Consider the following 27,182-nt stretch of genomic DNA (forward strand, 5'->3'; position numbering starts at 1 on the left):
ACAGCTCAAGCATGTTCGCTTGATGTGTGAGAACCAACGAGGTTTATTCACGTGTTTCACACAGCACATTTGAGCTTCCACAAAAACAACAAAACCAATGAGGTTCATTCTCGTGTGTTACGCAGCACCTTTGAGCTTCCCCTTGAACTATCCCTTTCAGCTTGAAAGCTCCATTTTCCTTTTTGGTGTTTCCCAGAATAGTCATAGCGGTTTTGAATTACATGAGAGTGATTCAATGGTGACAAAATATTCATTTTATTTTTGGTAAACTATCCATTTAAGAGCACCAACAACATTGAAAGTGCATTTTAAGGTCAAAATACAACTTTCGCTAAACTGGCTGACACTGAAAATTGAGTAAGAGCAATAGTATTGTACAACCTGTAATATTCTATCCGTCCATATTCTTACAGTCTTAAATAAATTGGGAGATTTGTGGAATTAAACCCCGATCAGGTCAGGTCTGTTAACTCAGCATGTTTCTTCTGTTCTTCTATGCTGAAGCAGCAGGACTGGTGAGTGGAACACAAGACCAGACTGCATGAGACAAATTGCTTTCTCGGTCCCATTTGATTCAACCTCTGTGATGAGTGGAACACATACTGTGCACGCAAAGAGGAACAAATTTCTCCCTTTTTGCTTTTTGCTTTGTGAACGGTGAAAAATCTTTGAACATACGTGAACCAAAAAGGAAGAAAGGAAAAGAAAAGGCCAACATCTTTTCTCATTCTCTTTGCTACTCAGTAATCAAATTCAACTAGGTTTCTGTTGTCCAATAATTGAAATGTTTAAGTGTGAAAATCGAAATGATCTCCACTTCGAGCGAAACGTCTTCACTTCGACAAATGAGAACGTTCCAGTTGCATTAGCGATTCGGTCCGCTCACCTCTCCTCTTAGCGTAAAATAGAAATTGTGTTGAGAAAGTGAGAATCCCCTCAAACAAAAGCCATCCCTTTCATGACCGACAAGCAGCCAAAGCCATTGGAGAGGGTCAGTTTTGTTTAAAAACACTCCCTCTCTCATGCCTTTGAGAGAGTAGCTTGATGCAGAAATGAAGGGTGTCTACTTCGCCTTTTGTGGTACGAGCCAATAGCAGTCAGGCAATGCGTTTTCACCCGTTTGATGTTTAAAGTGCGCGAGAGTATGTCATTCTGAAGGATTTGATCAGTCAACTAGCAGACACTTGATTAATGGAACTGATCCCTGTCGGTATGGGAGATCCTCTTCCGTCCCCTCCCCGTTCACTCCCGGGCCTTGTTTTCCTTGGGACGTGCAGAACGAATGACACAGATGTTGTTGGAGGAGACAGTCCCCGTCCCTCTCCTCCTCTCCCGCGCTCCCAGCATGGGGCCTGAAACTTGTTTTTCAATCATTGTTTCCGCCAACTTCTTTCCCAAAAGAGAAAAGCGAGGCGAGAAAGAGGAGGGAGAGAGTGGAGGGAGCGCTTAATAAAAGAGGGAGGGAAAGTAAATACAAAGCATTTGTGGAATATAAAGAAAAACATTCTTTATAACAATCTCTCGATAATTTAGCACTGCGAGGACTGTGGGGAGAAGGGTGGATCGGTCTTAGCCACAGTTGGGAAGTTGGGATGGTGTAGTGGACGGTGCAAAGCCAGAGGAGAGGAGCTTTAAGCTGAAGATGCAGGTGTCAGCATGGCTGCTGTGGGTGGCATGGCTGTGTACCTGGACCGAGGCGGCGCGCCACTGCCAATGCCAGTGCGCATGCCTACCTGACGAGCAGGTGGCACAGAGATCAGAGAGGTCAGAGGGAAGAGGGCACCTTCGCCATCGTCTGGCACACCAGCGGGCATCACACAGGGAGAGGGCCCATCGCAGGAAAGGTAAAACCAATGGATTTTTTTTTTGGGGGGGGAGGTACAGCATTGTTATGAAACTTAATGATGTAAAACCGTGATGATTTCCTTTAATTACGCATAAACAGATTGTTTTGTTGAAGAATAATCACATAATCATATAAATTTATTCTAAATCTGTATATATATAAAAATGGTAATTTTTATTCTGAACCTAATGGTAATGCTATTCAGAATCTAATAGTTTCGGCAGCCGCTCTCTCGGCATATCAGCAAGGGGTCCAAACCATGAAATCAGAAAGACAGTGATAACTTGATAAAGTCTTTTTTCACTTCATGATTTTCACTTGTGGTCACTGTTAATTTAATTTACACGTGAAGGGTTTATTACGTTAGCGTTACGGTATTGTGTTGCATTTACGTGACTATTTTGAAATTTCACTGTTTAAAAAACTTTAGTTGGTGTAGTTTATGGTATATTTGACCTTTTAGTGGATGGCAATCCAAGCAAACTTTGTGAATGATTTGTTGAATAGTTGATGTTGTTTGACTTTTGGAAAGTGATGAACAAGAGGAAAAATTGGTGCAATTAAATCAATTTCTTCTTCCTTTGCTATTCTATGAAAATAAAAAAAATCCTCCCAACTGATATATATATATATATATATATATATATATATATATATATATATAATTCTGTAAATTTCATTATATAAAAAAAAACACTTGTTACTAAAAGCATGCTTTATTCCTTATTTCAGACAGTTTTGTATATAAATAATGCTAAGCTCATACTCGGACTCTTAAGAAATTCAATTCAAAGAGAATTATTTATGAGTAAAACGTGCTGAAAAGTTAGTCTAAGCGCTAAATCAGCCTGGGCTTCTTTTGCGGTGCAGCTTTAATTCTGTGTTGTGGTATGCAGCCCCATAGTCCCTCAACATCTTTTGTTAGTCGCTGAAAGCTGGTGATCCACAGGGCCATCAAGGCACTGCTCTCTGGATCAATATACGTGTCCATCAGTGTGGCTTGCTCTTTTAGGCCACACAATGGACAGTTCTCTAAACAACACTTTATTTATATGTGGCTTTCGAGAAAATGAACTGCCGCCGCCTCTGCTTTTCTCTCTTCTCTTTTCTTTTCGCTTTCTGTTTTCTTCTCACTCCATCTCACCCCCTCAGCGACCGTATTTACACAGACTTAATAGTAATTGGAATTAGCAAGTGTTGCCCCTCAGTGTTGTTTTAGTTCTACAGTAACAGCTGTGCTTAACTTTCACTTTTGTAAACCTTCTTGATTCATTTTTATTTTGTCTTTTCATCACATTCTTTAAGAAACTAAGCAACAAGTTTGTTATTTAATGGGGGGAAAAAGTTTGTGTTACTTGAGCATAACTTTTCGTGGAAACTTTATATTCTATTAAGTAAAAAAAAAATCGGATTTATTCAGATATTTCTTGCTGATTTTTTTTTTTTTTTTACTGGCTCATGAAATTTAGAGCAACAATTGGGAAAGAGGAAGTTTTTCTTGGCTGTGAGGTCTAATGCTTTCCTGTTTCTGTATGCTGTCATCACACAGACATTTGTTAAAACCTTTATCACACATTAAATTACTGACAGAATAGTGAAATCACTATCATAACCACAACCTTCCTGACAAAAGTTGTCTAGAAGTAGTCGCCATGTAAAAAAAGAAAAGAAAAGGGTTCGAGACACGTCGTAGAAGAAAAAAAAAAACTAATTGAAACGAACGAACACTCCTCCCTCTCCCTTATGAGTAACTGAACACAATTTGGCCCAAAGTATGTTTAAACGACGTCGTCTTGAATTCAAACCCAAAACAAAAACAGAGGGCAAAAGCTCGACTTCAGGAAACTGTACGTCACACGTGTCGTTTACCTCAGCTACTGTTTAGAGGCATTAGTTATCGCGGGTTGGTAAATCCACTCCGGTCATCATGTCATCAACTCCTGAGTCCTGCTACTGCTCGAGTCACTGGGGCGGGTCTCAATCCGGATGGCGCTCTGTTCAACACTCATACTGACTGAAACGACAGAGACACATGACTGTGATGGGCTACCTGTAGATTAGAACTATTGCGTTTTTGTTGCGGATTTGTAACGCAGAAACAGCGATGCGTTTGATTGTTTTCATAAACTGAATTCGACGTGACACGTAATATGACGAGACACTTTATCAAGCTTTTTTGGGTTTTGGAGATTATTTATAATATTGAAGGTAAGCACTAACTGTTTCAGTCTGTAACTATCGTCGTGTTAGTGATGACGAAATCCTGTAATTCTGACAGAATATTTATAAATTTTACAACGACAAAAATCCATACGACCGATAGGCTACGAAGCCTACATATTTTTTATGTTTCAATGTACAATAATTACTATAGAAACGATTAGATTTATTTCATAGTTGTGTTGGACAATAATAATAACTGAATTAGATTAAAGTATTTCTTTATTAATTTTTACGATGTTATATAAGAACGAATAAGTTGATTATGCAAACAGTGGGCTAAATGTTACTATACCTTTCAACCCCATCATCATATAAAAAAGTTAACATTTCAATAGCTATATTATTAATTTAGTTATATGTTAAACGTATAAGGTAGCCTCCGTCTAAATGTTACTCCTCCAAATTTTGAGAAATGTTATTTACATGCAAGGCACGCCTCATACTAACAAATGCCTGTTTATAAAAAAAAATCAACCTTTATGCACAGCACTTTTTAAATTATCTCTATTGTTTCCTTTAAACAGTCTCAAAGCCCATTTAGAATGTCACAATACTGTTAAAAGTGCAGCATTTTTTCTTTTTTCTTTTTTTTTTACATACTTCCAGTGTTTCTCCCAAATTCCTCCACAGTGAAAATGACATAGCAGGACTGTGAGACTGTGTTTCCTCTCTTTCAGGAAACTGCCCCATCAGAGACAATAGAAACTTTTTATAGTCAAACACATTTTTGCCAAGAATGTATAGCTCAAATTCTCCATTGTGCATTTGACCCTAGTTTACTTTTGATGCATCAGGAACAGACTTAGCATACAGACTTGGCTTATTTCAGTTTATGTTTACCAACATCATTTATGTTTTTCAAATCCGATAGACAACAAGGACTTGTTGTAAGACCAAACCAAATGCTTTTTTTTGTTTCAAGGACACCCTCTCATGCCCATGTGATTGGCATGTTTTGGCGTGAGAGTACAAAGAGACATTGTAGGACATTGTAATTGGGCCAATAATAGCAGAGGGCCATTCCTGCCCTTGGTGCACACAGGTGACGGATGTCCTGTTGGTCTATGACTTTGTTTGTAAGTGCTGGGCTTTTGTTCCTCTCTAGAGTGGGAAAAACAGCCTCCGGCACTGACTCCGTACAGGAAATGTGTTTTCCTTACTCATCGCGGGGTCATCAGGCCATCCTAAACAAAAGAATTCAACGAGCTCTCAGGACTGGAATTTGTTCAATGTATTTGTTTAGTGGATGTCACTGGTGTTTGATTCTCCATTTTCTGTCCTCCAGGTTCCAGGCTCGTTTCAGATAGTGGCCTTCCCCGTATTGTCCACCATCCCTCTGATGTGGTGGTGCGGGTGGGCAGCCCGGCCACGCTATCCTGCAGGGCAGAGGGCAACCCTGAGCCCACCATTGAGTGGCTCAGAAATGGCCAACCACTTGATATAAGCAAGATGGATGCGCAATCACAGCCTATCGTTTTACCAGAAGGAAGTTTGTTCTTCTTCAGCGTCGTCCCCGGCCGAAAGAGTCAGTCCCATGAAGCAGTGTATGCCTGCGTTGCTCGGAACAGCGTCGGGATTGCGACCAGCAGAAACGCCTCTCTTCATATAGCAGGTTTGAATCACGACACTGCCAGCAGTGTGATGTTTCCTTATATTTAAAGGACAGTTCACCTGAAAATGAATGAACTCATTGTCATTTTGTTTAAAATCTATATGCATTTAGTTGTTTTGTGGAACATGAACATAGACATTTTGACAAATGTCTTAGCATTTTTTTTATTTTTTATAAATAAGTCAATGGAGTCCAAAACAACCATCTCCACGGTCAGTTCCCACATAAACTCACTTGTTTGACCCCGATAACAATGAGTGACCTATCAAGACCTTAAATGCTCTGAAGGAACAAGAGGGTGAGGAAGCTTATTAAGATGTTCCATGAGATTACTGAAGATCAGATGTCAAAGTTTGCTTTCCTGCCCGAAACAAACAGAGCACTAATTGAGCTGTGACAGCATGCTGTGTTTGTAGCCCAAACAGATTCCTCGGCAGGCCCGTTTACTCTGCATTCCACTGGATTGGAGCAGGACCTGATTGAGACGTTAAATCAATTGTTGCACACAATGAATTTGCGTTTTGTTTACATCGATTCATCTGTTAGATAAACAAGCTACATCAGACGAGTTGACAATGGGCCCTGATTACTAAAGCAAAAGGACGTTAATGAAGAAAAATATCTACAAAACATTTTTTTTTCCTGAAATGTAGCAACTGATTGTCAGAATTTCTGTTAGTTTTTTTACCACAACTGACAATTAGCATTTAGACTACTATTCAAATGTTTGGAGTCGGTAAGATTTTGAAATGTTTTTGAAAGACACATGCTCACCAAGGTGTTTATTTGAAACAAATTGTAGTAAAAACTGTAAAATTCTGAAATATTATTACAATTTAAAATAACTGTTTTCTATTTTTATATATATTAAAATGCAATTTATTCCTGATGGCAGAGCTGAATTTTCAGCAGTCATTACTCTTTTTGGTGCTCAATAATGTTGAAAACAGTTGTGCTGTTTAAAATTTTTGTTGGAAACCGTGATGCATTTCAGGATTCTTTGATAAATATAAAGTTCAAAAGAACAACATTTATTTGAAATATGAATGTTTTGTAACTTTATAAAACTGTAATTTTTGCATCTTTGCTGAATAAAAGTATTAATTTCTTTAAAAAAAAAATCAAATCTTACTGACCACAAACTTTTAAACAGTATTGCATGTTAACCTTTTAGCACCATATATAGCACTACAGAATATATTATATAGATAGATTGAGTTTAATTCACTCAAGAATGTGTGAAACTCAGATCATTGTGATTGTGTTATTTTCAGCTCTGCGAGAGGACTTCCGTGTGCAGCCCAGTGGCGTGGAGGTGGTGGTTGGTGAGGTTGCTGTGATGGATTGCAGCCCACCCGTGGGACATCCTGAGCCCAACGTCACCTGGAGGAAAGACGGGATCCCCATCAACAGCAGCAATGAACATTATAGTGTAAGAGCGAAATGTATTTTATTTTGACATTGTTTTCAAATGTCTGTTAATATCTTTTTCTTGAGAACTCTTCTTGGTATATGTCTGTAGAGGGCAGTATAACACAGAAAGGGAATCCTTAGTACCCTGAACAGTGTTTTGTGTGCCTGAATCACAATATATGTCTGCTTACCTTCATATATAGGAACTGAATGGTAAACTGATAATTGCTCCAGCCCAGAAGAATGACTCTGGAGTTTACAGCTGTATAGCCTCAAACATAGTTGGAGTGAGGGAAAGCCGTGCCGCTCGGCTGTCTGTTTTAGGTGAGCCCTGTTAATGTGCTTTAATGCAACACGGTGTGATTTCTAAGACTCATATTTAATCAAATACATCTACACTTTGCTCTAAAATGTCAAACACCCATGCTTCTGTTATTCATCCTCAGCTAAGCCAATGTTATTGCGTAAACCAGAGGATGTCTCTGTGCAGCTTGGGGAGTCAGCACAGTTTTTCTGTGAGGCTGACGGAGACCCCATGCCTTCTGTAGAGTGGAGCCGAGACCAAGGACCTCTACCCAATGGCAGGTCAGACCCGTCATATTGGCCATCACAAACATGCTGGTTATTGATCTTTACACATCATTTGAATGTAGTACCTGTAGGTTTTTATGAGGCTACAGTCATTCATTAAGCACTAAGAGTGTAATAAATGAAAAATAATACATAAAATAATAAACTTTTCTTTTAAATAAACTGAATCATGTACAGGAGGGCCTTTTCCGACCCAAACTCTCAGCCAAACCATCGACCCCCTATATTAAATGTTTGATTTTTCCTGTAAAACTACATATCTTCCTTTACTAACATTAGCAAATATGATTGCTTTATGCTTAATTAGTGTTGACCTAGTTTATAAATTAATTAGCTTACCTTTATGTCCTGGATTCAACCATAAGTTGGCACGAAATGGAAGTTGCGATAGTCTTTTCTTCCCTACTGTGGCGTATATCAGAGTGAAATGGCTTCTCGAACAAGAAAAAAATGAGGATTGATTGGATAGTTGTGGTTTGCTGTTGCTATCTAAAGTCTGTAAAAAAGATGGACAACATGTCTTCACTTCCTTCCACTGTACAAAAATGAAGCCAAAATATCCCAGAAACAGTCACTGCTGCTGATGTCATTTGAAGCCTGAGTCCGCGCAGTAGTGATCCTAGTATCAAGTTAGTAGTCAACCTAGTATCAAAAATCCTACTCCCACAGACTCAATCGCAAGCGCAGCTGTCAATCATGACGTTACACTCCGCTTTTATAGCATCAAATTAACTAAAACCAAACTTGTTGGAAAAACAAACCCTTGAACATACGCCAGCGTGATAAGAACTACCTAAAATGACAGAAACCATCTTCGGAAAAACATTATTTGAAGTGTAATTTGACTTTTTTTTTAGTTTGGTTTGCATTCCATTTGATTAGGTGGGGTTTATGACCTATACTGCAGCCAGCCACCAGGGGGCGATCAAAATTATGTGCACAGATGAATAATTTTTCATAAACATTGCTATATTCCATAAAAATAAGAATTGTCCATTTTGATTTCATGACTTTTTATTCAGAATTTATTTGTTAAAATTCTATGAATAAAATGATGTGTTAATAGCTGAGCAGTATTTACATAATACATAATAGATTGTGAAATTACGATTCACATCCCTAAGCTCTTTTTACAATCACATTTGGCAGATATTTAATCAACCCAGACCACAGTCTGCAAATCCACTATGTGACGGCTCAGGACATGGGCAGGTACACCTGCACTGCAGAGAATAAGCTCGGGGTGTCTGTGGCCAGCGCACAGCTTCTTGTAGAGGGTAAGAATACAAGTAATCATTCAATTAACAGCAGTCAATCACTTTTTTTCTAAAACAGCATGTGCATTTCAACCACTTCCCAGCATGCCATTTGTATTCCACTCACCCTGTTGAGATTAGTGATGTCTGGTTAATAAATGTTACAGATACAGGAAGCACTAGACTGCGAGACCTACACAAGGAGCTGTCTGCCTTACGTGTGAGCCTGGAGAACGTCACAGTTATGAGCACAGCCTCCAACATGTCTCAAGTCATGTGGAGGGTAATGCAGATTAGCTCATCCCTGACCAAACATGCACCACACGTCAAATAATTGTACTTTGTTAAGTAACTGTTTTCTTTCTGTATGTAGTTGCAGTCGTCTATGTCACAGCCTCATTATCTTGAAGGCTTTGAGGTGCTGTATCGCTCTCTCCTGCCTGCCAGCTCAGAGTGGACAGCTCAAAGGGTTCCTCAGCCTGGCCTTCACACTCATGTGGGACCTCTGAAGAGAGGCTACAAGTACGAATTCAAAGTCAGACCCTACGGCGGGAGCCTGTACGGCAGGGAGAGCAACACCAGACACTTACGAGTGCCAGAGATAGGTGAGAATCTACAGTAAAAAAGTACTGTGGTGGTGCTGCTTTATTAATGATTATTACATACCATAGTATTTGCATGATACTTTAAACAATACCGTAGTAATATCGTAGGACGTCCAAAAAAAACTATATTATTGTGGTTACTTAATTTATCCTACATTGTTTACTTCTTATACCTTACGTATACTCTTTTGTTCACTTATACATTCAAAGTTTGAGGTCAGTAAGAATTGTTTTAAGGAAAATCATACTTTTACTCAGCAAAGATGCATTAATTAAATAAAAAGTGATGGTAAAGACATTTATGTTACAAAAGATTTCGGTTTCAAATAAGTGTTGGTCTTTTAAAACTTTTTGTTCATCAAAAATCCTGAAAAATATGTACCACACTTTCCATAATAATTTCCAATTTCCTTCATAATAATAAGAAATGTTTCTTGAGCACCAAATCAGCATATTAGAATGATTTCTGAAGGATCATGTGACACTGAAGACTGGAGTAATGATGCTGAAATTTCAGCTTTGCATCCCAGAAATAAATTACATTTTAAAATATGTTAAAATAGAAAATGGTTATTTTAAATTACAATAATATTTCACTCTACATTACTGTTTTAACTGTATTTTTGACATGCATTGATATATTCTGTATAAAATAAATATATATTTTTTCAAATACATGCAGCATTGGTGAACATAAGAGACTTCTTTCTAAAACATGAAAAAAAATCCTACAGAACTAAAAACTATTGGACAATTAAAACCAAACTGTGTCACCTTGTGCCAAATGTAACCATGTGCCCTGTTGTCAGTTCCCAGCGCACCACCTCAGGATGTGTCCATAACAATGCCCACTGACCGTAATGACACCGCGCACCTCAGCTGGGATCCTCCCCCTCATGACGCTCACAATGGGATCATTCAGGGATATCAGGTATTACTTGTGTGAAGTCACTCATTGTGAAACCGTTTTTAAAGCTACTAATGCCCCGAGAGCCTTTCTCTCCAGCAGATATGGAGGAACATGTTCGTAAGTGAATGTATAATTTATTTCTAGTTCCTAAAAATTAATTAATTTAATTCAACTTAATTTTTAATCAAAAGAAGCCTGGAAGCAGTTAGATAATGACTATTTTCAGCCTTAGACATTTCTAGACTCTCTGATCAGATAAAAAGTGACACGAATCTGCCAAAATCAGATTCTGTCTTTTTACAGTATTTAGAGTCACTTTTTTAAATTAGTCCACCATTCAGATTTTCTGACTAGAAAATTGATGCATATTTTCCACTAATTTCTTTGTTGCTGTTTATACAAGCATTAGCAGGGAATGCTGCACCATTACATTTTTTAGCCACTGCTTTAGTCTATTATTACGGTATCATTGATATCAGACTGGCCTAAACATCACATATAAAATGACAGATATATAGTATGTGTGGCAGCCTGCTTGTTAATGTTTTACTATGCTGTTCTTTCTGACAGGTGTGGTGTGTGGAGTCTGAGGAACTGAAGTCTTTTAACTGGACAGTGGACAGTGGAACACACAGTATTGAGATCAGCACGCTGCAGCCCGGCAGGCTGTACTGGGTCACAGTGACTGCCGTAAACGGGGCGGGAGTGGGGGTCCAGAGCGACCCATACAAACTGCTCATAGGTAAGCTAATAAACTAACACTGAGGTATAATTTTAAAGTGTAACCTACTCAGTATGTTACCTGTTGCTCTTTTTTTTCCTTCAGAGTCGAGGCAGGAGTCAGCACCGCATCAGACAGGCATACTCAGTATGTCTCATTTCCTTGCTGTGATTAAAGAGCCGGTATTCATTGGAAGCGCTGGCACCCTCCTGTGGTGTGTTTTGATGATTACTGCCCTGTTTTTGTACAGGAGACATGTCAGACCCGCCAACCTGGGAGGCAAAAGCTCAGGTAATCTATAAATAAGTCCCAATCTAAATCCTTTTTTTAATTCACTTTATGCTCATAATCATACAATCATAATTCTCTCTTCCATTTATAGGCTTATATAGACTGGAAAGTGAAGATCTCATTATCAAACACAGGTAAAAAATAATAATAAAAAAATAAGGTAAAAGGTCTTTAAAATATTCCACAGTACTAAACGATAACCATGTTAATGATACTTTAAAGAATACCAAGGTATCTCAATAGTACATGTCCAAAAAACATAATATCGCAGTGGTACATTTCCAAAAAATACTATCTGTACAACTAAATTCCAGATAAGAAAAAGAATTATACTCTGTAAATCACAATTATGACAAAAAAAGACATACTATAAGTCAGAATTATGACCAAAACACGAAATTACGAGAAAAAGTTGAAATTATGAGTTAAAAAGTCATAATTATGATAATTGACTTTGTCATAATTACTACTTAGTGAGTCTTAATTACATCTTTGTATCTCATAATTATGGCCTTTTTTCTTATAATATAAATTTGTGTCATAATTATGCTTTTTTATCTCATAATTCTAATTTACCACAGCATGGCCTTTTTTTAAAGTGGCAGAAATTGGCTTCCACAAGTAATTGAGTCTCCATCCTTATTATTTCCCTTCTAGAATGGCGGCACCAGACTCTCCGTGGATCTCTGGAGGCTGGAGGCCAGACTCCAGCAGTGAGCCCAAGCAGGGCCTTTGGACCCATAAGCAGGACAACTCTGGCTTCCGGAGGACCAGTAAGTCACAACTTCCCCTGAGTTTTAACTCGAAACTTGGAACACCAAAACTACCATTTGAAACACAACAACAACTTTAGCATCTTCTTAACTCTTTCCCCGCCTTTGACAGAATTTTCTGTCATTTATGAGACAACACTTCCCCGCCATTGACTTTTCCGGCTTTCCGTGTTTTCACTGTTATACAGTAAGGTAATTATGCAACTTCTGAAAGAGAAGCTCTGGATCTAAACTCAGGCAAAAAAGGAGCAGAAACGAGCTATAAAAGCATTGCTTATGCACGTTGTAGTCTTTTGCTCAAAATGTTTCTTTTTTTATGAAACGTACCCACATTCAAGAGTTCGTAAAAAAGGAATGCATTTTTGTTTAAAAGCAGAGGCTCTGTTCTTTCTTTTGATATATTGCATGTTCAGATATTCATACAATAGAGTATTCTGGGGGCCATAGAAGTTTTGTGAAAATTATAAGAACAATCTGTCAGGGAAAGAGTTGAAGAGACAGTTGATGCAAAAAATTTAATTCTGTCATCATTTACTTACCCTCATGTTGTTCCGAGTCTGCATGACTTACTTTCTTCTATGAAACACAAAAGAAGATGTTTTAAAAAAAAAATCACGTTCCTCCGATACAGTGAAATTGTTCATCTGTGAAACACAAAAGAAGATGTTTTAAAGAATGTTCATGCTCCTCCGATACAGTGAAATTCTGATAATCTATTTTTTCATTAAACTATTCCTTTTAGACTTTATTTATCGCAAATCTTCATCTCACCATCCATACACCCTCATCTACTCCTCTTTTGTTGCCTCTCGTCATCTCTCTGGATGACAGATACGTCCTCATGAGAACCTTCAAAGATGGCTGTCACCCCTAAAGTCACGACTCTGCAGAGTCCTCATCAACTCTAATTACCGTTGACATCTTGGCACATTATGTAAATCTGTCTGATTTTTACCTCTGTACTGACAGCTCTGCCCATTACGGCTAAAAAGGAGCCAAACCCCCTGCGGTCAGCCGTCCCCATTGTACCAGACAACTGCGGCGTCTATGGCACCTTTTATGTGGATCTAACCGGCAATGGACTGAAGACGTTTAATAGTCCGGGTCGCTGTCCCAGAATGCCCCACGGCAACTCTCAACTGCATAACTCCGAGACTGTTCGCATCACCGAACCCATCGTCAAAACCGCCGTTGTGAGGGAAGTGCAGGCATTGCCATGGAAACGTGCCCTCCCTTCCCAGCCCAACATGGGAGTTCTGAAGGAATCGTGGGAGAAAAATTACAAGCGTGGTGAGACATCCTTACATTCAGCGAGTCATTAAAATTAATTTCGTCCAGCACTGACATGTTTGTCCACTTCCAGAGCTGCACACGGTGAAAAGTGCCCCATTAATGCCCGTGAATCAACACGCTCTGGCAGTGTGCAGTGGACCAAACAACCATCAGCAAAGATTCAGTCAGCACCCTGCAGGTTTGAACACTAGCATTTCTCATGTTTCAAATCCTAAACCTAATCCTTTGAATCTCAGAGGAAGTGTAGTGAAACTATCTCTTCTAAGCTGATGTACATTCCCTCAGGTGGTGTATCAGAGCATGTGAAGCTGCCAAGTTCTCCACGTATCCTGCATTACTCCACCTCTCTGCAGCTGGTGGACATGTTACCCAGCCCTCCGCCTCTTCCAGTAGAGGACAACCACAGCCTCAGCTCAGAGGACGAGTGAGAATCACACCGACGCCCAGAGCTAAATTTACATGTTCAGAGATTGGATTGCTTTTTTTTTTTTAGCCCAACAGACATTTTAGTTATGTTGGTAAAACTTTATAATAGAGTTCAATTGGTTAAATCTTTGGTAATGCATTAGGTATCATCATGAACTAACAATTTTATATATATATATATATATATATATATACACTCACCGGCCACTTTATTAGGTACCCCATGCTAGTAACGGGTTGGACCCCCTTTTGCCTTCAGAACTGCCTCAATTCTTCGTGGCATAGATTCAACAAGGTGCTGGAAGCATTCCTCAGGGAGTTTGGTCCATATTGACATGATGGCATCACACAGTTGCCGCAGATTTGTCGGCTGCACATCCATGATGCGAATCTCCCGTTCCACCACATCCCAAAGATGCTCTATTGGGTTGAGATCTGGTGACTGTGGAGGCCATTTTAGTACAGTGAACTCATTGTCATGTTCAAGAAACCAATTTGAAATGATTAGAGCTTTGTGACATGGTGGAAGTAGCCATCAGAGGATGGGTACATGGTGGCCATAAAGGGATGGACATGGTCAGAAACAATGCTCAGGTAGGCCGTGGCATTTAAACGATGCCCAATTGGCACTAAGGGGCCTAAAGTGTGCCAGGAAAACATCACCCACACCATTACACCACCACCACCAGCCTGCACAGTGGTAACAAGGCATGATGGTTCCATGTTCTCATTCTGTTTACGCCAAATTCTGACTCTAACATCTGAATGTCTCAACAGAAATCGAGACTCATCAGACCAGGCAACATTTTTCCAGTCTTCAACTGTTCAATTTTGGTGAGCTCTTGCAAATTGTAGCCACTTTTTCCTATTTGTAGTGGAGATGAGTGGTACCCGGTGGAGTCTTCTGCTGTTGTAGCCCATCCGCCTCAAGGTTGTGCGTGTTGTGGCTTCACAAATGCTTTGCTGCATACCTCGGTTGTAACGAGTGGTTATTTCAGTCACTGTTGCCCTTCTATCAGCTCGAACCAGTCTGGCCATTCTCCTCTGACCTCTGGCATCAACAAGGCATTTCCGCCCACAGAACTGCCGCTCACTGGATGTTTTTTCTTTTTCGGACCATTCTCTGTAAACCCTAGAGATGGTTGTGCGTGAAAATCCCAGTAGATTAGCAGTTTCTGAAATACTCAGACCAGCCCTTCTGGCACCAACAATCATGCCACGTTCAAAGTCACTCAAATCAACTTTCTTCCCCATACTGATGCTCGGTTTGAACTGCAGGAGATTGTCTTGACCATGTCTACATGCCTAAATGCACTGAGTTGCCGCCATGTGATTGGCTGCTTAGAAATTAAGTGTTAACGAGCAGTTGGACAGGTGTACCTAATAAAGTAGCCGGTGAGTGTATATATATTTGCATTTATTCATCTAGTTCACCCCAAAAATTAATTTGCTGTTAATTTACTCACCCTTAGACCACCCTAAGGGGTTTTTTTTTTCAGTAGAAATGTAAAGGAGATTTTTTGCTGAAACCGTTGTCCTTGGTGATTCGTATAATGCAAGTCAACGTCAGCTACCGTCACTTTAAGAGTAAAAAAAACACACATATACAGGCAAAACAAAATTAATACCCATGGCTCCTGACGATACATTGGGGTCTTATGAAGCAAAACCATCAATATGTGGAAGAAACTGAACATTATTTACAACATTATTACCTGTAATCCACAGCCTCTGCAAACGGTCCTGAGTGCGTTAATGGCAGTCTGGAGCACGTAATGACATCAATTGCCTCCAGTGTAGTTTGCTTCCCAACATGCTTTCTTCTGCAGAACACAAAAGAAGCTATTTTGAAGAAAGTCATAAAGATTTGGTATGAGTTGAAGATGAGAACTGTCATATAATGTTACTTTCTAAATATACCAATACATTTTAACATTGTTCATATACTAGAACTTTAGATTGTCTTTCTTCTCATTGTGGCTTCATAAATGGTGATAAACTTCAGTGATTCAGCATTCTGTCATAGCAGGATGTGAGTGGTGCTAAATCACTACTGCCACAGAGCTCAAGATTTATGTCCATTTCTCACAGACAACTTGAGGGGTTGCGCCCCTGCATGTCCGTAATGACAGTGTCTGTGACAATACCATGTCTTTATAGCGTGAGAAGAGAGAAGTCTACCACTGTCTCTCTCTGCTCTCAGACTAAAAGACTGGAAACCAATTTAGCCTGTATCTCAACTCTAATGGACAGGGAGGCAGAAGGGGAAATGGCCCACACTATTTATTAGAAGGTCTGTAAGTGAGAGGAAGTGTGTTTTAAATGCTAGGACACAAACAGGAAGTTTCTTCCGGCGGTGCAAACTAGCTAGCAGGAACGGACACAGAACTGCCCACTCAGAGAGTCTCATACAAAAACACAGATATACGGATACAAACACCTTTCTAAAAGAACATTTAATAGCTGAGAGGTTGCCCTTTAATGTCTCTTTTTTAGACATAATGGGGTTATTGGTTATGTTTCATGCAAGTACTTTGTCTCAGATGTAAAATATCTTACACACAAATGAAATAGTTGTTTTATAGAGCCATAAAATTAATAAGGATAGCTTAGTTAAATTTTTGCTTTCCTATTGGTAAAATACAGAGACATGCAGTGAAAAAAAGGATATCTTGAGCGTGAATTAGGAATATGTCCCCATGACTAATTTGTGGTCATATTTTATTCCTTTGTTCCCTTGTTTTAGTTCAATCATGGCCACGTTTAATTCATTCCCTAGTTTTAGGTAAATCGAGGCCATGTTGTAGGCTACTAATTTGTTCCCATTTTTTAATTTAGTTAAATCATTGTCACTATTTAACAAAAAAAAAGCTACAAATGAGTAAAACGTGGCCACAATTTATCTAAAACAAGGAAAACATTTAAATTCTTAATTTATGACCACGATATCTTGTTCCCCCTGCATTTGAAATGCAGCCGACAAGAAAAATTAGTGTGCTATCTTAGCAAACCCTACACATGTTTAATCATACTATAAAACCTTATAATTGAACATTTGCGTATGGTAAACGCCAAGCTAGCAGGTTAAATGGCTAGCAGTATGCTAAGCCTACATCCAAAAGTAAGCCCCCTAAAATAATAGAGAAATGTTTCATTTCACACTTTGTAGCTTTGGTTATATACTGTACTATTACATTTAAAAGAAATGTAGCAATGCCAGAAATAGTAAGAGTAGTATGCTAGTGTGAATTTAAACATCTGATCCCTCAGGTCGACCAGATCCACCAAGCTGACGGTCGACATCGGCTCTCAGCAGTCTGTGTGTGCTGCCTCTGGGCTCCAGGGGTTCACTATGTCCACTACGAGCTGTCCAACCCACCACAGCCCAGCCCAGCTCAGCCCGTCCTATAGCCACCTGTCCACTGCCTCCTTCTGTCTCTCCACCGATGACTACCAGGACACCACGCTCAGTACTCAGGGCCACACTCAGTACATGGAGATCAGCCCTAAACCACAGGGGCCGAGGTATGAGAACACCTGAAAGAGCATTTCTGTGAATAAAGTATCAAGACAAGGGCTAATTTTGATGTCTCCCATCAGTACGTCTCATCAGAGTTCTCCATCAATGCCCCGTCCATTCTCTCCCACGCCCACGTTCGGTTACATCTGCGGGCCTGTCGACCAGGAGATGGATGATGAGCAGGGGTGCCAGCCGATCGGACTCAGGGGAGCCACCCTGAGAAGCACGCCCTCCTCCTGTTACAGCGAATGGGAGGGCTCGTTGTGGAACGGCTGGGGTTCGGTGTCCGAGAGCAACGTGGCGAGCGCTCGAACGAGCATCATCAGCTCTTCTGACTGCTCGTTCATAAACGATGCGAACTTTGCCCGCGTCCTGGCTCTGACAGCCGAATCTATGAGCGGTACTTTATCAGGCAAGATATAACTCTCTTCAACCTCTGTACAATTAGGTTGTTTTATTTATAGTCTCCACGTGATTATTCAAGTGTCAAGTTTGCTAACAGCAATACTGATGTAGTTGACAGAAATGGCCACTAGGTGGAACAATCTGCTCATGCAGTCGAGATCTGTGGCTTTATCAGCAGGTCCACACAGATTCAGCACATGGAAGCTCGGCTCATTTCCACACAATTGGAATGGCCACTATTTAAGTAGTGCATGATGAAATAAACTGTAAATAAATCAAAAACATTTGGGTGAAAATGTTTGTAAATGCAAATATTTTGGCTAATCATAATCAAGCTTTCAGGTACCAGTAATAGTGGAATAGTATAGTACTCTCAGATCTCACATTTGACCTTGTTTAAACCTGTTCGGCAAATGTCTAATGGGCATACTTATAAGTTATTTAGAAGTCTGGCTGCATTAATTGCTAAAACTAATCACATTTCAGTTTTCTTTGCTGCTCACCACCTTTTTTCAGTTTATTATTAATTTCTCAGCTCTGTAAGGCTGTAAATTTTAATAGAACATATTCATAATTGTGATAAACTACACCAGCCTTCATCTAGAGACAAGCAGATTCAAACTAATGGGGAAAAAATGGCTCAAAAAAGGGAGGTTAGTTCTGAGAAAAACTTTTGCATTATTTTTTTTTTATTGTGTCACTTAAGCACCTTTTGGGATCGTTGTATAACTTAATTGGAGAACTGTATTTTGGATGCGAATCCTCATTGTCAGATCACATTCACAAGGCACCGCAGCATTACGCTTCCCAATGAGACAGTGAAAAATTGCAGCCCTACTTTGGTACAATGAGAAATAATGGGATTTGAGGACCTGTCTGCAAATTGTCTGAACTCCCCCACCATCCTCTCTGAAGTTTCAGCAAATCAATCACGCCTTTCAAAAGAGAAACCTACAGGGACTTTCCTCTCTCCATTTGCTGATTGTTTCCCCCTTTCACTCTCTCTCTCTCTGCCTGTCTTTCAATCTCCGTGAATGCATCAGGTTAAATGACTAGTGCATTGTAACCGATGGGTTCAGCAGCGATGTGCATTATCATTCAGCGTTATAATGGTCAAATTGACTTGTGACTTTATACGTATTAACAGATTGCTTTTGGTTGTGTATATTGTACCTATGTGCATGTGTATGCATACATCTCTCTTGATTTCCTTTGTGATGTGTGTGTGATCGTGCATTTTCTGCAGATTTCTCCCCGCCTGCATCCCCCCTGAGTGTTCTGTTCCCCCCTCGAGAGTGTTTTGGAGAGCTGGAGCCGCTGCCCGTGTGGGACTGGAGCACCGCGTGGGTGGAGGAGCTGGAGGCCCAGTTCAAAGCCTCCAGAGAGACCAGAAGAACCGCCACGTCTAGCAGACACTCAGGCATTGAGCACTGGAGAGGACATCTGGAGACCCCCTCGCACCGATGATCGACTTGTACACGCTTAAGGGTTGTTTATGGACTACATTTCCCTGCGTTCCTCCTTGTAGTTTTGTTGGTCTTGGGTTTGTAGCAAGGTCAATTGAATGGAAAAACACACCGCTGTAAGGTTCAGTGTGTGCCGTGTACGCCACTTGTACAGTTGTACTACACCATAATAAAGACTATTGTACAGGACATTCATATTGGCATGCGAAGAAATGTAAATAAACCCGTTTTATTTAATAAACCTCCACGTACGCTTTTATAAATCAAATACGCTTTTATATGACAGAGTTATCTAAAATACACAGGAAATATTATACAAGATGTTTTGTATTTTAGGATTCATTTGTATTATTTTATAATTCAAATACATTTCTTTCTTTAAATTTTATTTTGAAAAATGTTAGTTAAGTTTGCATTTAACCTGCTATATAATGGAACAATGTTCGCAACTTTAGATAAAAAATTTTTATAAAGTTGTTTTTTATTGATTTATTGATAGTTTTTTTCACTAGAAATATTGTTTTAGCTGTTATTTTTTAATGCACGTCATTCCTCACACTTGCTGCACTACTAAAAAGTCACATTTTAGCTCATTTTATTTTTACTAATTGCCTTTAAAAGTTAATAAATGAGTATTTTATCGCACGTATCTGCCTCTTGGATCACTGACATATGTTTGTGTTTGTTGCATTTGTGTCCTACTGTCTTGTAGTTAAGGGTGCACAAGAGGTCTGTCAAGAGAACATGTACGGCCCTCCAGAGCTCTAATCCTCACCGCAAGCCAGCAGAACCAAATCAGACAACCCTAGACACCCGCTGGACACACACACACACACACACAGAAAACACAAGTGACCATGGCATGACTGCAGAGGGATTATCGCTTGTCCCCTTCTCTCTCTCTCTCTCTCTCTCTCTCTCTCTCTCTCTCTCTCTCTCTCTCTCTCTCTCTCTCTCTCTCTCTCTCTGTCTCTCTCTCTCTCTCTCTCTCTCTCTCTCTCTCTCTCTCTCTCTCTCTCTCTCCCTACGGCCATATGCCTGGCACAAAACACACCTCCCCCATTACACACTTTTATGTGCACACAAACACACTACTTGGATCTACAGCCTTGAATTTGTGTATGGCCAAAAAGGCATCTTTTTATAGCCTGCTGGTAATCCTTTGACCCAGTTTGCTATGCATGACCACACTAAAATGTTTTCCAACTTTTGCTTCTCTTGTTTCTTTCTTTCATTTGTCACAGCAAAGCACCCCACACTTGTCCCCAAGGATTATTTTTGCATGAAATAATTCGGGTTCCTTCGTTAATGCAAATATAAAAAATGTTCCCCTCTTGTTTTAATGAAAAATAAATGTGCAAGAGACTAAACGTGAATCAAGGCGAAATTCTTTTTCATTCTTTGCTTGGAAGTGAAATGAAGTTGTAATTTCTTGGAAATACCTTTTTCAGCGATATACTGTTAACATCCAGACGTCATCCATGCTGCTGAGAGCGACGTTTAGATGAATATGGACTGTAAATATGTGCCGCGCACTTTCCTCTTAACAAAATAAACACACACACAAAAACAGCAGTGACAAGGCAGCAGTTAAGAAAGCAACTAATCATATTGATGTGGATATGTTTGCACCAGCTCTGGAATTCATAGGCATCATGTCGACACTGTTATGATGGTTTGATTATAAAAGTATATTTGAGACTATACGTAGACTATACAGATCTGACTATGTGAGACTATAGTTTGAATTAATCCATTTTCTTTGCATGACGCATTGACATTACAGTGCAGAATACAGTTGTGCTCAGAATTATTGGCACCCCTGATAAATATGATCAAAGATGGCGGTAAAAATAAAATTGCATTGTTTATTCTTTTGATGTTTCATTCAAAAAATTGCAAATATCGACCCTTTCATTTTTTAGTAAAGGGGAAATTCACATTTTGAAATAAATGTTTTTCTCCAAAACACGGTCACCACAGTTATTGGCACCCCTAGAATTAGTAAAATATCTCTGAAGTATATTCCCGTTAAATTTTTTGGGGGTTTTTAGCACCAGGGTGACTAGGAACATGACATTGTCAAGCTACAGTATGACTTTGTTTCACAGGAGTATAAATTTGAGAAAATACAAAGGCCAAATTCCCTTAATCATCCATCACAATGAGTAAAACCACAGAATATAGTTCTGATGTGCAGAAAAAGATTGTTGAGCATCACAAATAGAAAGTGGCTGTAAAAAAAATAGCTACGAATCTGCCTGGAAGAGGACGTGTGTCTTTATTGCAAGGATGAAAGTTTGAGTGGCCAAAGACTCTCCAAGGATCACAGATGGAGAATTGCAGAGATTAGTTGAGTCTTGGGGTCAGAAAGCCAAAAATAAATAAATAAATAAATTCAAATGGCACCCCTGGGTTTCAAGAAAAATCCTCCTCGCTCATCCAAAAATAAACTCCAGCTTGAGTTGTCAGACACGACTGGAACTTCAAAAGGGACCGGATTCTATGGTCAGATGAAACAAAAAAAAAGAGCTTTTTGGCAGCAAACAAACTAGATGTGTTTGGTGCAAACAGGAATAAAAAGTACCCCGTGCCTACAGTTAAATATACTGCTGGATCTTTAATGTTGTGGGCCTAATTTTTTGCTGGAGGTCCTGGACAGCTTGTTCAGATACATGGTATTTTGGATTCTAGCAAATACCAACAGATAAAAAATCAAAACCTGACCGCCTCTGCTAGAAATCTTATAATGAGCCGTGGTTGGATCTTCCATCAGGACAACGGTCCAAAACAAACATCAAAATCAACACAAAAATGTGACACTGAGCACAAAATGAAGCTTCTGCCATGACCGTCCCAGTCCCCTAAACTGAACCCTACAGAAAATGAGTGGGCTGAACTGAAGAGAAGAAGCGCCAACATGGATCTGGGAATCTGCAGGATCTGGAGAGATTCTGAATGGAGGAATGATCTCAGGTCAGTTGTTCTCCAAACCCATCAGGCATGTTACCCATGTTATCTTGGCAAAAGGAGGTTGAAAAAATATTTAATACAAGGGTGCCAATAATTATGGCCAGCGTGTTTTGGAGAAAAGCGTTTATTTCATAAACCCTTTTCTAACCCTTTTTTGGAAATTTTTTGAATGAAAGATCAAAAGGATATACAATGCAGATTTATTTTTACAGCCATCTTTGATTATATTTACCAGGGGTGCCATTCATTGTAGCTCTTTCGGCATTATCCTGAACATTGTATTAACAGGTCACAATTGTGCCAGCATCTTTTTTTCTTATTTCTGGAAGCTCAAAAAATGTTGTTATTGGCTTTGGGCAAAAAATACAACTTTTAAATGAAAAAAATAGATTGTCTTGATTAAAATCTATTAATGTCATGTGACTAGTGTGAAAGGTCACATGACCAGATCAGTTTACTTCCTGCTTGCACATCTAGAAGATGTCTTCCTCAGACTACTACAAAAAGTAGTCTGTAAAACATCTTAATTGACAGATAGAACTATCATATTTTGTACATATATTCTTTAAAGAGTCTACTACTGATATATTTTGAGAATTATACTCCTGCATATATATTTTGCTCGTAAGACGTGTAAATTTGTTAACGGTCACATAGTATAACACAGTGCTTCAACTGAAAACACAGGTTTTGGCTGTTAATCCTACACTGAACGTATGCCACACCTGTGCGGTGGATGGATTATCTCGGCAAAGGAGAAGTGCTCACTAACACAGATTTAGACAGATTTGTGAACAATATTTGAGAGAAATAGGCCTTTTGTGTACATAGAAAAGGACTTAGATCTTTGAGTTCAGCTCATGAAAAATGGGGGCAAAAACAAAAGTCTTGCGTTTATAATTTTGTTCAGTGTAGTTATCAGTATCCCAGAAACTATCAATGTGTTGGACCTTCTAGACGTACGTTTCATGTGTCACAGAACGGAACAGAAGCTCTCGGGAGCACATGTAAACTTCACATGCTTTTGATTTTGTCCTTCACAAAAAAAAATCAGTCTTCAGGCTTTCATAAACAACCTAGGAAGTCGGGGAAAGTCTTGTTTTTTAAGTTTCGTTACAAACTGTTCTCACATTGGCGATAAAAATGTGGTTAATACATGATGATTCTTAGAATAGCCCCTTTAAGTTGCAAATATGTTAAACATAAAGTGGTCCAAATTGTGAGAAATAAAGTTGCAATTATGATATAAAGTACATACAAAAAATTAAGTCGCAATTATGAGATCTAAAGTCACAAACATGAGAAATAAAGTTGCAGTTGTGAGATATAAAGTTGCAAATACGATATAGTAACAAATATGATAAATAGTTGCAAATACAACAAATTAAGCCACAATTGTTAGATCAAAAGTCTTACAAATATGAGAAATAAAGTTGCAAACGCAATTAATAGTCACAAACTTGAGAAATAGAGAAATTAAAAATAAAGTTATAATTGTGAGAAATAGATGCAATTGTATAAAGTTGCAAATACACAAAATGAACTCTCAATTGTGGCATATAAAGTTACAAATGAGAAATAAAAGACACTTTTCCACCGCCAAGCCGAACGGTTCTTCAAATGGTGAGGAACGGTTCCAGTTGTTCCACTAACAATTCACTTGCCAGGGAAATTTAAAACCAATCATCACTGTCTCCAAAATTCTGTCAGACCCTTTGTGAGTTCTGTCAGCCCCAAATGTTTCCAGGAAGTTAGCACATGGGACAGATTTCCAAGGTAATACATCGCAGCTCTTAATTATCAGCCAAATTGACATTAATGTCAAACACCTGAGTCATCTCTCTTGTCCGTATCCGTCAACACACTAAATGAAAATTAAAGCGCCTGCGTGGCGCGCCATCCAGTTGAGTGGGCTTACCCGAGGTCCTGTGCCCAGTCGGAGGTTCAGAGGCGGGTGTGTGTGGAGATGAGAAATGGCAAGAGTGTTTTGCACAGACCCCATGGGATCCAGCCTTCTGTTGGCCTTCACTGACCCAGATCTGCCCTGAGAGAGATTAAACTCAAGGGTCCTTCTGTTCCCTAAAGCCTACGCTCCACAGGCAGGGTGTGCAAATCCAAGCCAGTTCAACTGGAGCTGCAGAGAAAAAAGATGTGCAATTGTGTTTATGTGCAATTGGTCAAGAATTGCAGAGATTACACCAAAACAGTTGACTGTATTCAAGAACCTCTCACGGGCTGATGGTTCAGTTTATCTCAGAGGCACAAACATTGCTCACTTGCCACATAAATGAGTCTTCTCACCCCGCTAACAGCCTGGCAGCTGTGCGACTCTAAACACGCTTTTCTCGTCTCTAAAGACCATTCAACCGATTTAACCTGGTATTTGTCGTAAAACACCTTGACATTGATTTCAAAGCCAAATGCCAAAGCCACTGTTTTACTAGCTTGTTTGAACATTGTCCTCTTGGTTTTAATGTGGCAATTGCATGTGCTTTGACTACATTAAATGAACAATGAGGTTGAAGGCATCCATCTCTGGGTTCTGTAATTAACATGGAAATGGGAGAATGGTATTTTGACTGCGCTTCGCTCCCCTCTGGCCCTCCTGGGCGTGTCTCCACTGACACAAAGCTAATGAATGAGCTGGTGATTTATGGGTAGTGGGCTTCCACTTAAGGAAGAGTGCGTGTCTTGACTACTTGGTTTGAATTCTAAGGAGACCTTGAAAGGTGAAAGCTCAGATGATCTCTGTATACCCTCACCATCTCGCAATAAATTGCACCCTCCATGTGATCCACCCCTAAAATTGATTCACTGATATATTAAAAAGGATAATCATGAGAAGAATCTTTGACTGGATTTTGGGCAAAACTTTAATCCTATTGTTTATGAAGTTTAAAAATGTTAATAGCAAAGATGAGTACATGCATGTTGAGCAGAATTTTACCAAGTGACAATGTTCTTAGATCAACAGCCTATGTTTAGTTCCAACTTGCTCCAACACCTGTATGGAATCTTCCAGTGATCCTACAGACCTTGATTAGTGGGTTTAGGTTTGTTAAGGTTGGAGCTAATCTCTTCAGGAAGGTGGCCACCCCTGGGTTAGGTTTCTTTTTTTTTTTTTCTGCTTTTTTTTTACATGAACATGTTTTTTTTACATTTATTAAAAAAATATTAACATTCGGTTCCATTAACGGTTCTTGCATGTGAATTTTCCTGCAGATAGCCTATTGTCATGATACCATTCTACCATAATACTGAGACAGAGTTAGTCCATTAGCTCATAAATATACAGCGCGGTAATCAGAGTAGTCCGATTACAGAATGAATAACTCTTATGGGTTAGATATTACTTATGTTCCTGTAAAGGAAACAGCACAATCAATCAGCGGTGGACTCCTGGTTTAGTGGACCAAAAACAAACCGAACGAATGAATCAAATGAGACAATTCTTTTTTAGTGAATCCTTAACTAATCACGACCTTATTCACAGAGCCATCTGTGACTTTTACCGTAAATGAAAGCGAGGCTGTGAGGGATAGATAGGCTAAGCTACATCTCTTCAGTGGGTTGTACTGTTATTTAATGTGTTTTTTTGTGGGTTGTTCTGCTGACTAAACACTGCAAAAATATCTTTCCAAGAAATTCCAGTTGACAAAAACCCCCAGACAATATGAGTTGTGGAAAATTATAAGTGATCTAAGAGCTTTATACAGCTTTTGCAGCGTATGCCACTGAAAACACGTCAAGTCTATCTCTCACAGCCTTGCTTTCATACCAGTCATGACGCTGCTCTGAATAAGGTCTACACTTACTGGTTGTTGTTCAGATCACGTCGTTTAGTTAAATTGCTGTACAAACAAAAAACTTACATTTACATTTATTCATTTAGCTGACGCTTTTATCCAAAGCGACTTACAATTGCTATATATGTCAGAGGTCACACGCCTCTGGAGCAACTAGGGGTTAAGTGTCTTGCTCAGAGACACATTGGTGTCTCACAGTGGATTCGAACCCGGGTCTCTTACACCAAAGGCATGTGTCTTATCCACTGCGCCATCGCCATCGCCATCACCACCACCCCTTACAACTTAGTTGTAAACTATACTCAAAGTTTACTACTGTTACACTTAAAGTAGCCTATACTTAAAAGTATACTCTAAAAAGTGGGCCAATTTAGTCCTAAGTAGTATTGAAAAAGTACTAGATTAATAGCTATTCTAGTACATTGATATTAGTATATAGGCATACTTACTACATAAAGTATGCTTAAAATATACTTTAAGCTTTGAAATATAAACTCTAAGCAGGCTATAGGCTACTTATTTTTCATAAGGGGACTTCTGTGTGCAAATGTGATATAACTTAAAGCAACACCAAGTAACTTTTCCTCTGCGGTCGCCCTACAGGTTGAAGGCGGCATTGTCCATTACTGCTGTCGTAAATAATTTAGCCTACCGCATCGTACTGTATCCTACTGTCGCACGCGCGCATGCTCTGTTTATGCAGCACCGGCTTTGGAATCATGATGACAAATCAAAAGCTACAAGGTATCTTAGGCCCTGTCCCAAATGGCACACTCCGGACTTGTGGACTTCCTAAGAGTCCACACTTTGGTGACGTCATGTAGTGCAGACCTATAGGGCCCTTAAGGCCGATTTAAACTTCTGCGTTGGACCTACGCAGGAGCCTCTACGCTATAGACTACGCGTTGGTTTTCATTTATACTTCAGCGTCGTTGTCCGCGTTGACGCGCAATTACACATGCAGAGGGAACATGAGAAATCCGAGGGAGGGGTTCTAGCAGACCAATCACAGCGCTTGTGTTCGCGTAGAATTGACGTGTTGTTACATTTTT

At 39.5% G+C, this 27,182-nt stretch overlaps 1 protein-coding gene across 2 annotated transcripts; it reads left to right on the forward strand.

The window, feature by feature from the left end:
• Positions 1-1,395: 1,395 nt before the first annotated feature.
• robo4 (roundabout, axon guidance receptor, homolog 4 (Drosophila)) lies at positions 1,396-19,401 on the forward strand. Of its 2 annotated transcripts, none has more exons than XM_056240195.1 (19): positions 1,396-1,844; positions 5,355-5,681; positions 6,956-7,113; positions 7,298-7,418; positions 7,541-7,679; positions 8,835-8,962; positions 9,109-9,224; positions 9,315-9,546; positions 10,356-10,477; positions 11,027-11,198; positions 11,283-11,468; positions 11,560-11,602; positions 12,126-12,241; positions 13,211-13,531; positions 13,605-13,712; positions 13,820-13,958; positions 17,231-17,485; positions 17,576-17,892; positions 19,132-19,401. In XM_056240195.1, exons 1-19 carry the CDS (start codon positions 1,643-1,645, stop codon positions 19,350-19,352), a joined length of 3,423 nt encoding a protein of 1,140 aa, XP_056096170.1. In that variant the 5' UTR covers positions 1,396-1,642; the 3' UTR covers positions 19,353-19,401. The 2 variants fall into 2 exon arrangements, with proteins under 2 accessions (XP_056096170.1, XP_056096171.1); XM_056240196.1 differs by lacking the exon at positions 1,396-1,844 and adding an exon at positions 3,943-4,054.
• Positions 19,402-27,182: the final 7,781 nt, after the last annotated feature.

Source organism: Rhinichthys klamathensis, unplaced genomic scaffold (assembly GCF_029890125.1).
Source record: "Rhinichthys klamathensis goyatoka isolate OS25496 unplaced genomic scaffold, OSU_Roscu_1.1 h1tg000585l_1, whole genome shotgun sequence".
NCBI lineage: Eukaryota > Metazoa > Chordata > Actinopteri > Cypriniformes > Leuciscidae > Rhinichthys > Rhinichthys klamathensis.

Excerpts from the sequence above, each read along its gene's own strand:
- robo4 (XM_056240195.1), top strand. The coding sequence starts at position 1,643 with ATGCAGGTGTCAGCATGGCTGCTGTGGGTGGCATGGCTGTGTACCTGG. Across the intron at positions 9,547-10,355 it reads CTTACGAGTGCCAGAGATAG|TTCCCAGCGCACCACCTCAG; the intron begins GTGAGAATCTAC and ends CCCTGTTGTCAG. Across the intron at positions 13,959-17,230 it reads AGCCTCAGCTCAGAGGACGA|GTCGACCAGATCCACCAAGC; the intron begins GTGAGAATCACA and ends CTGATCCCTCAG.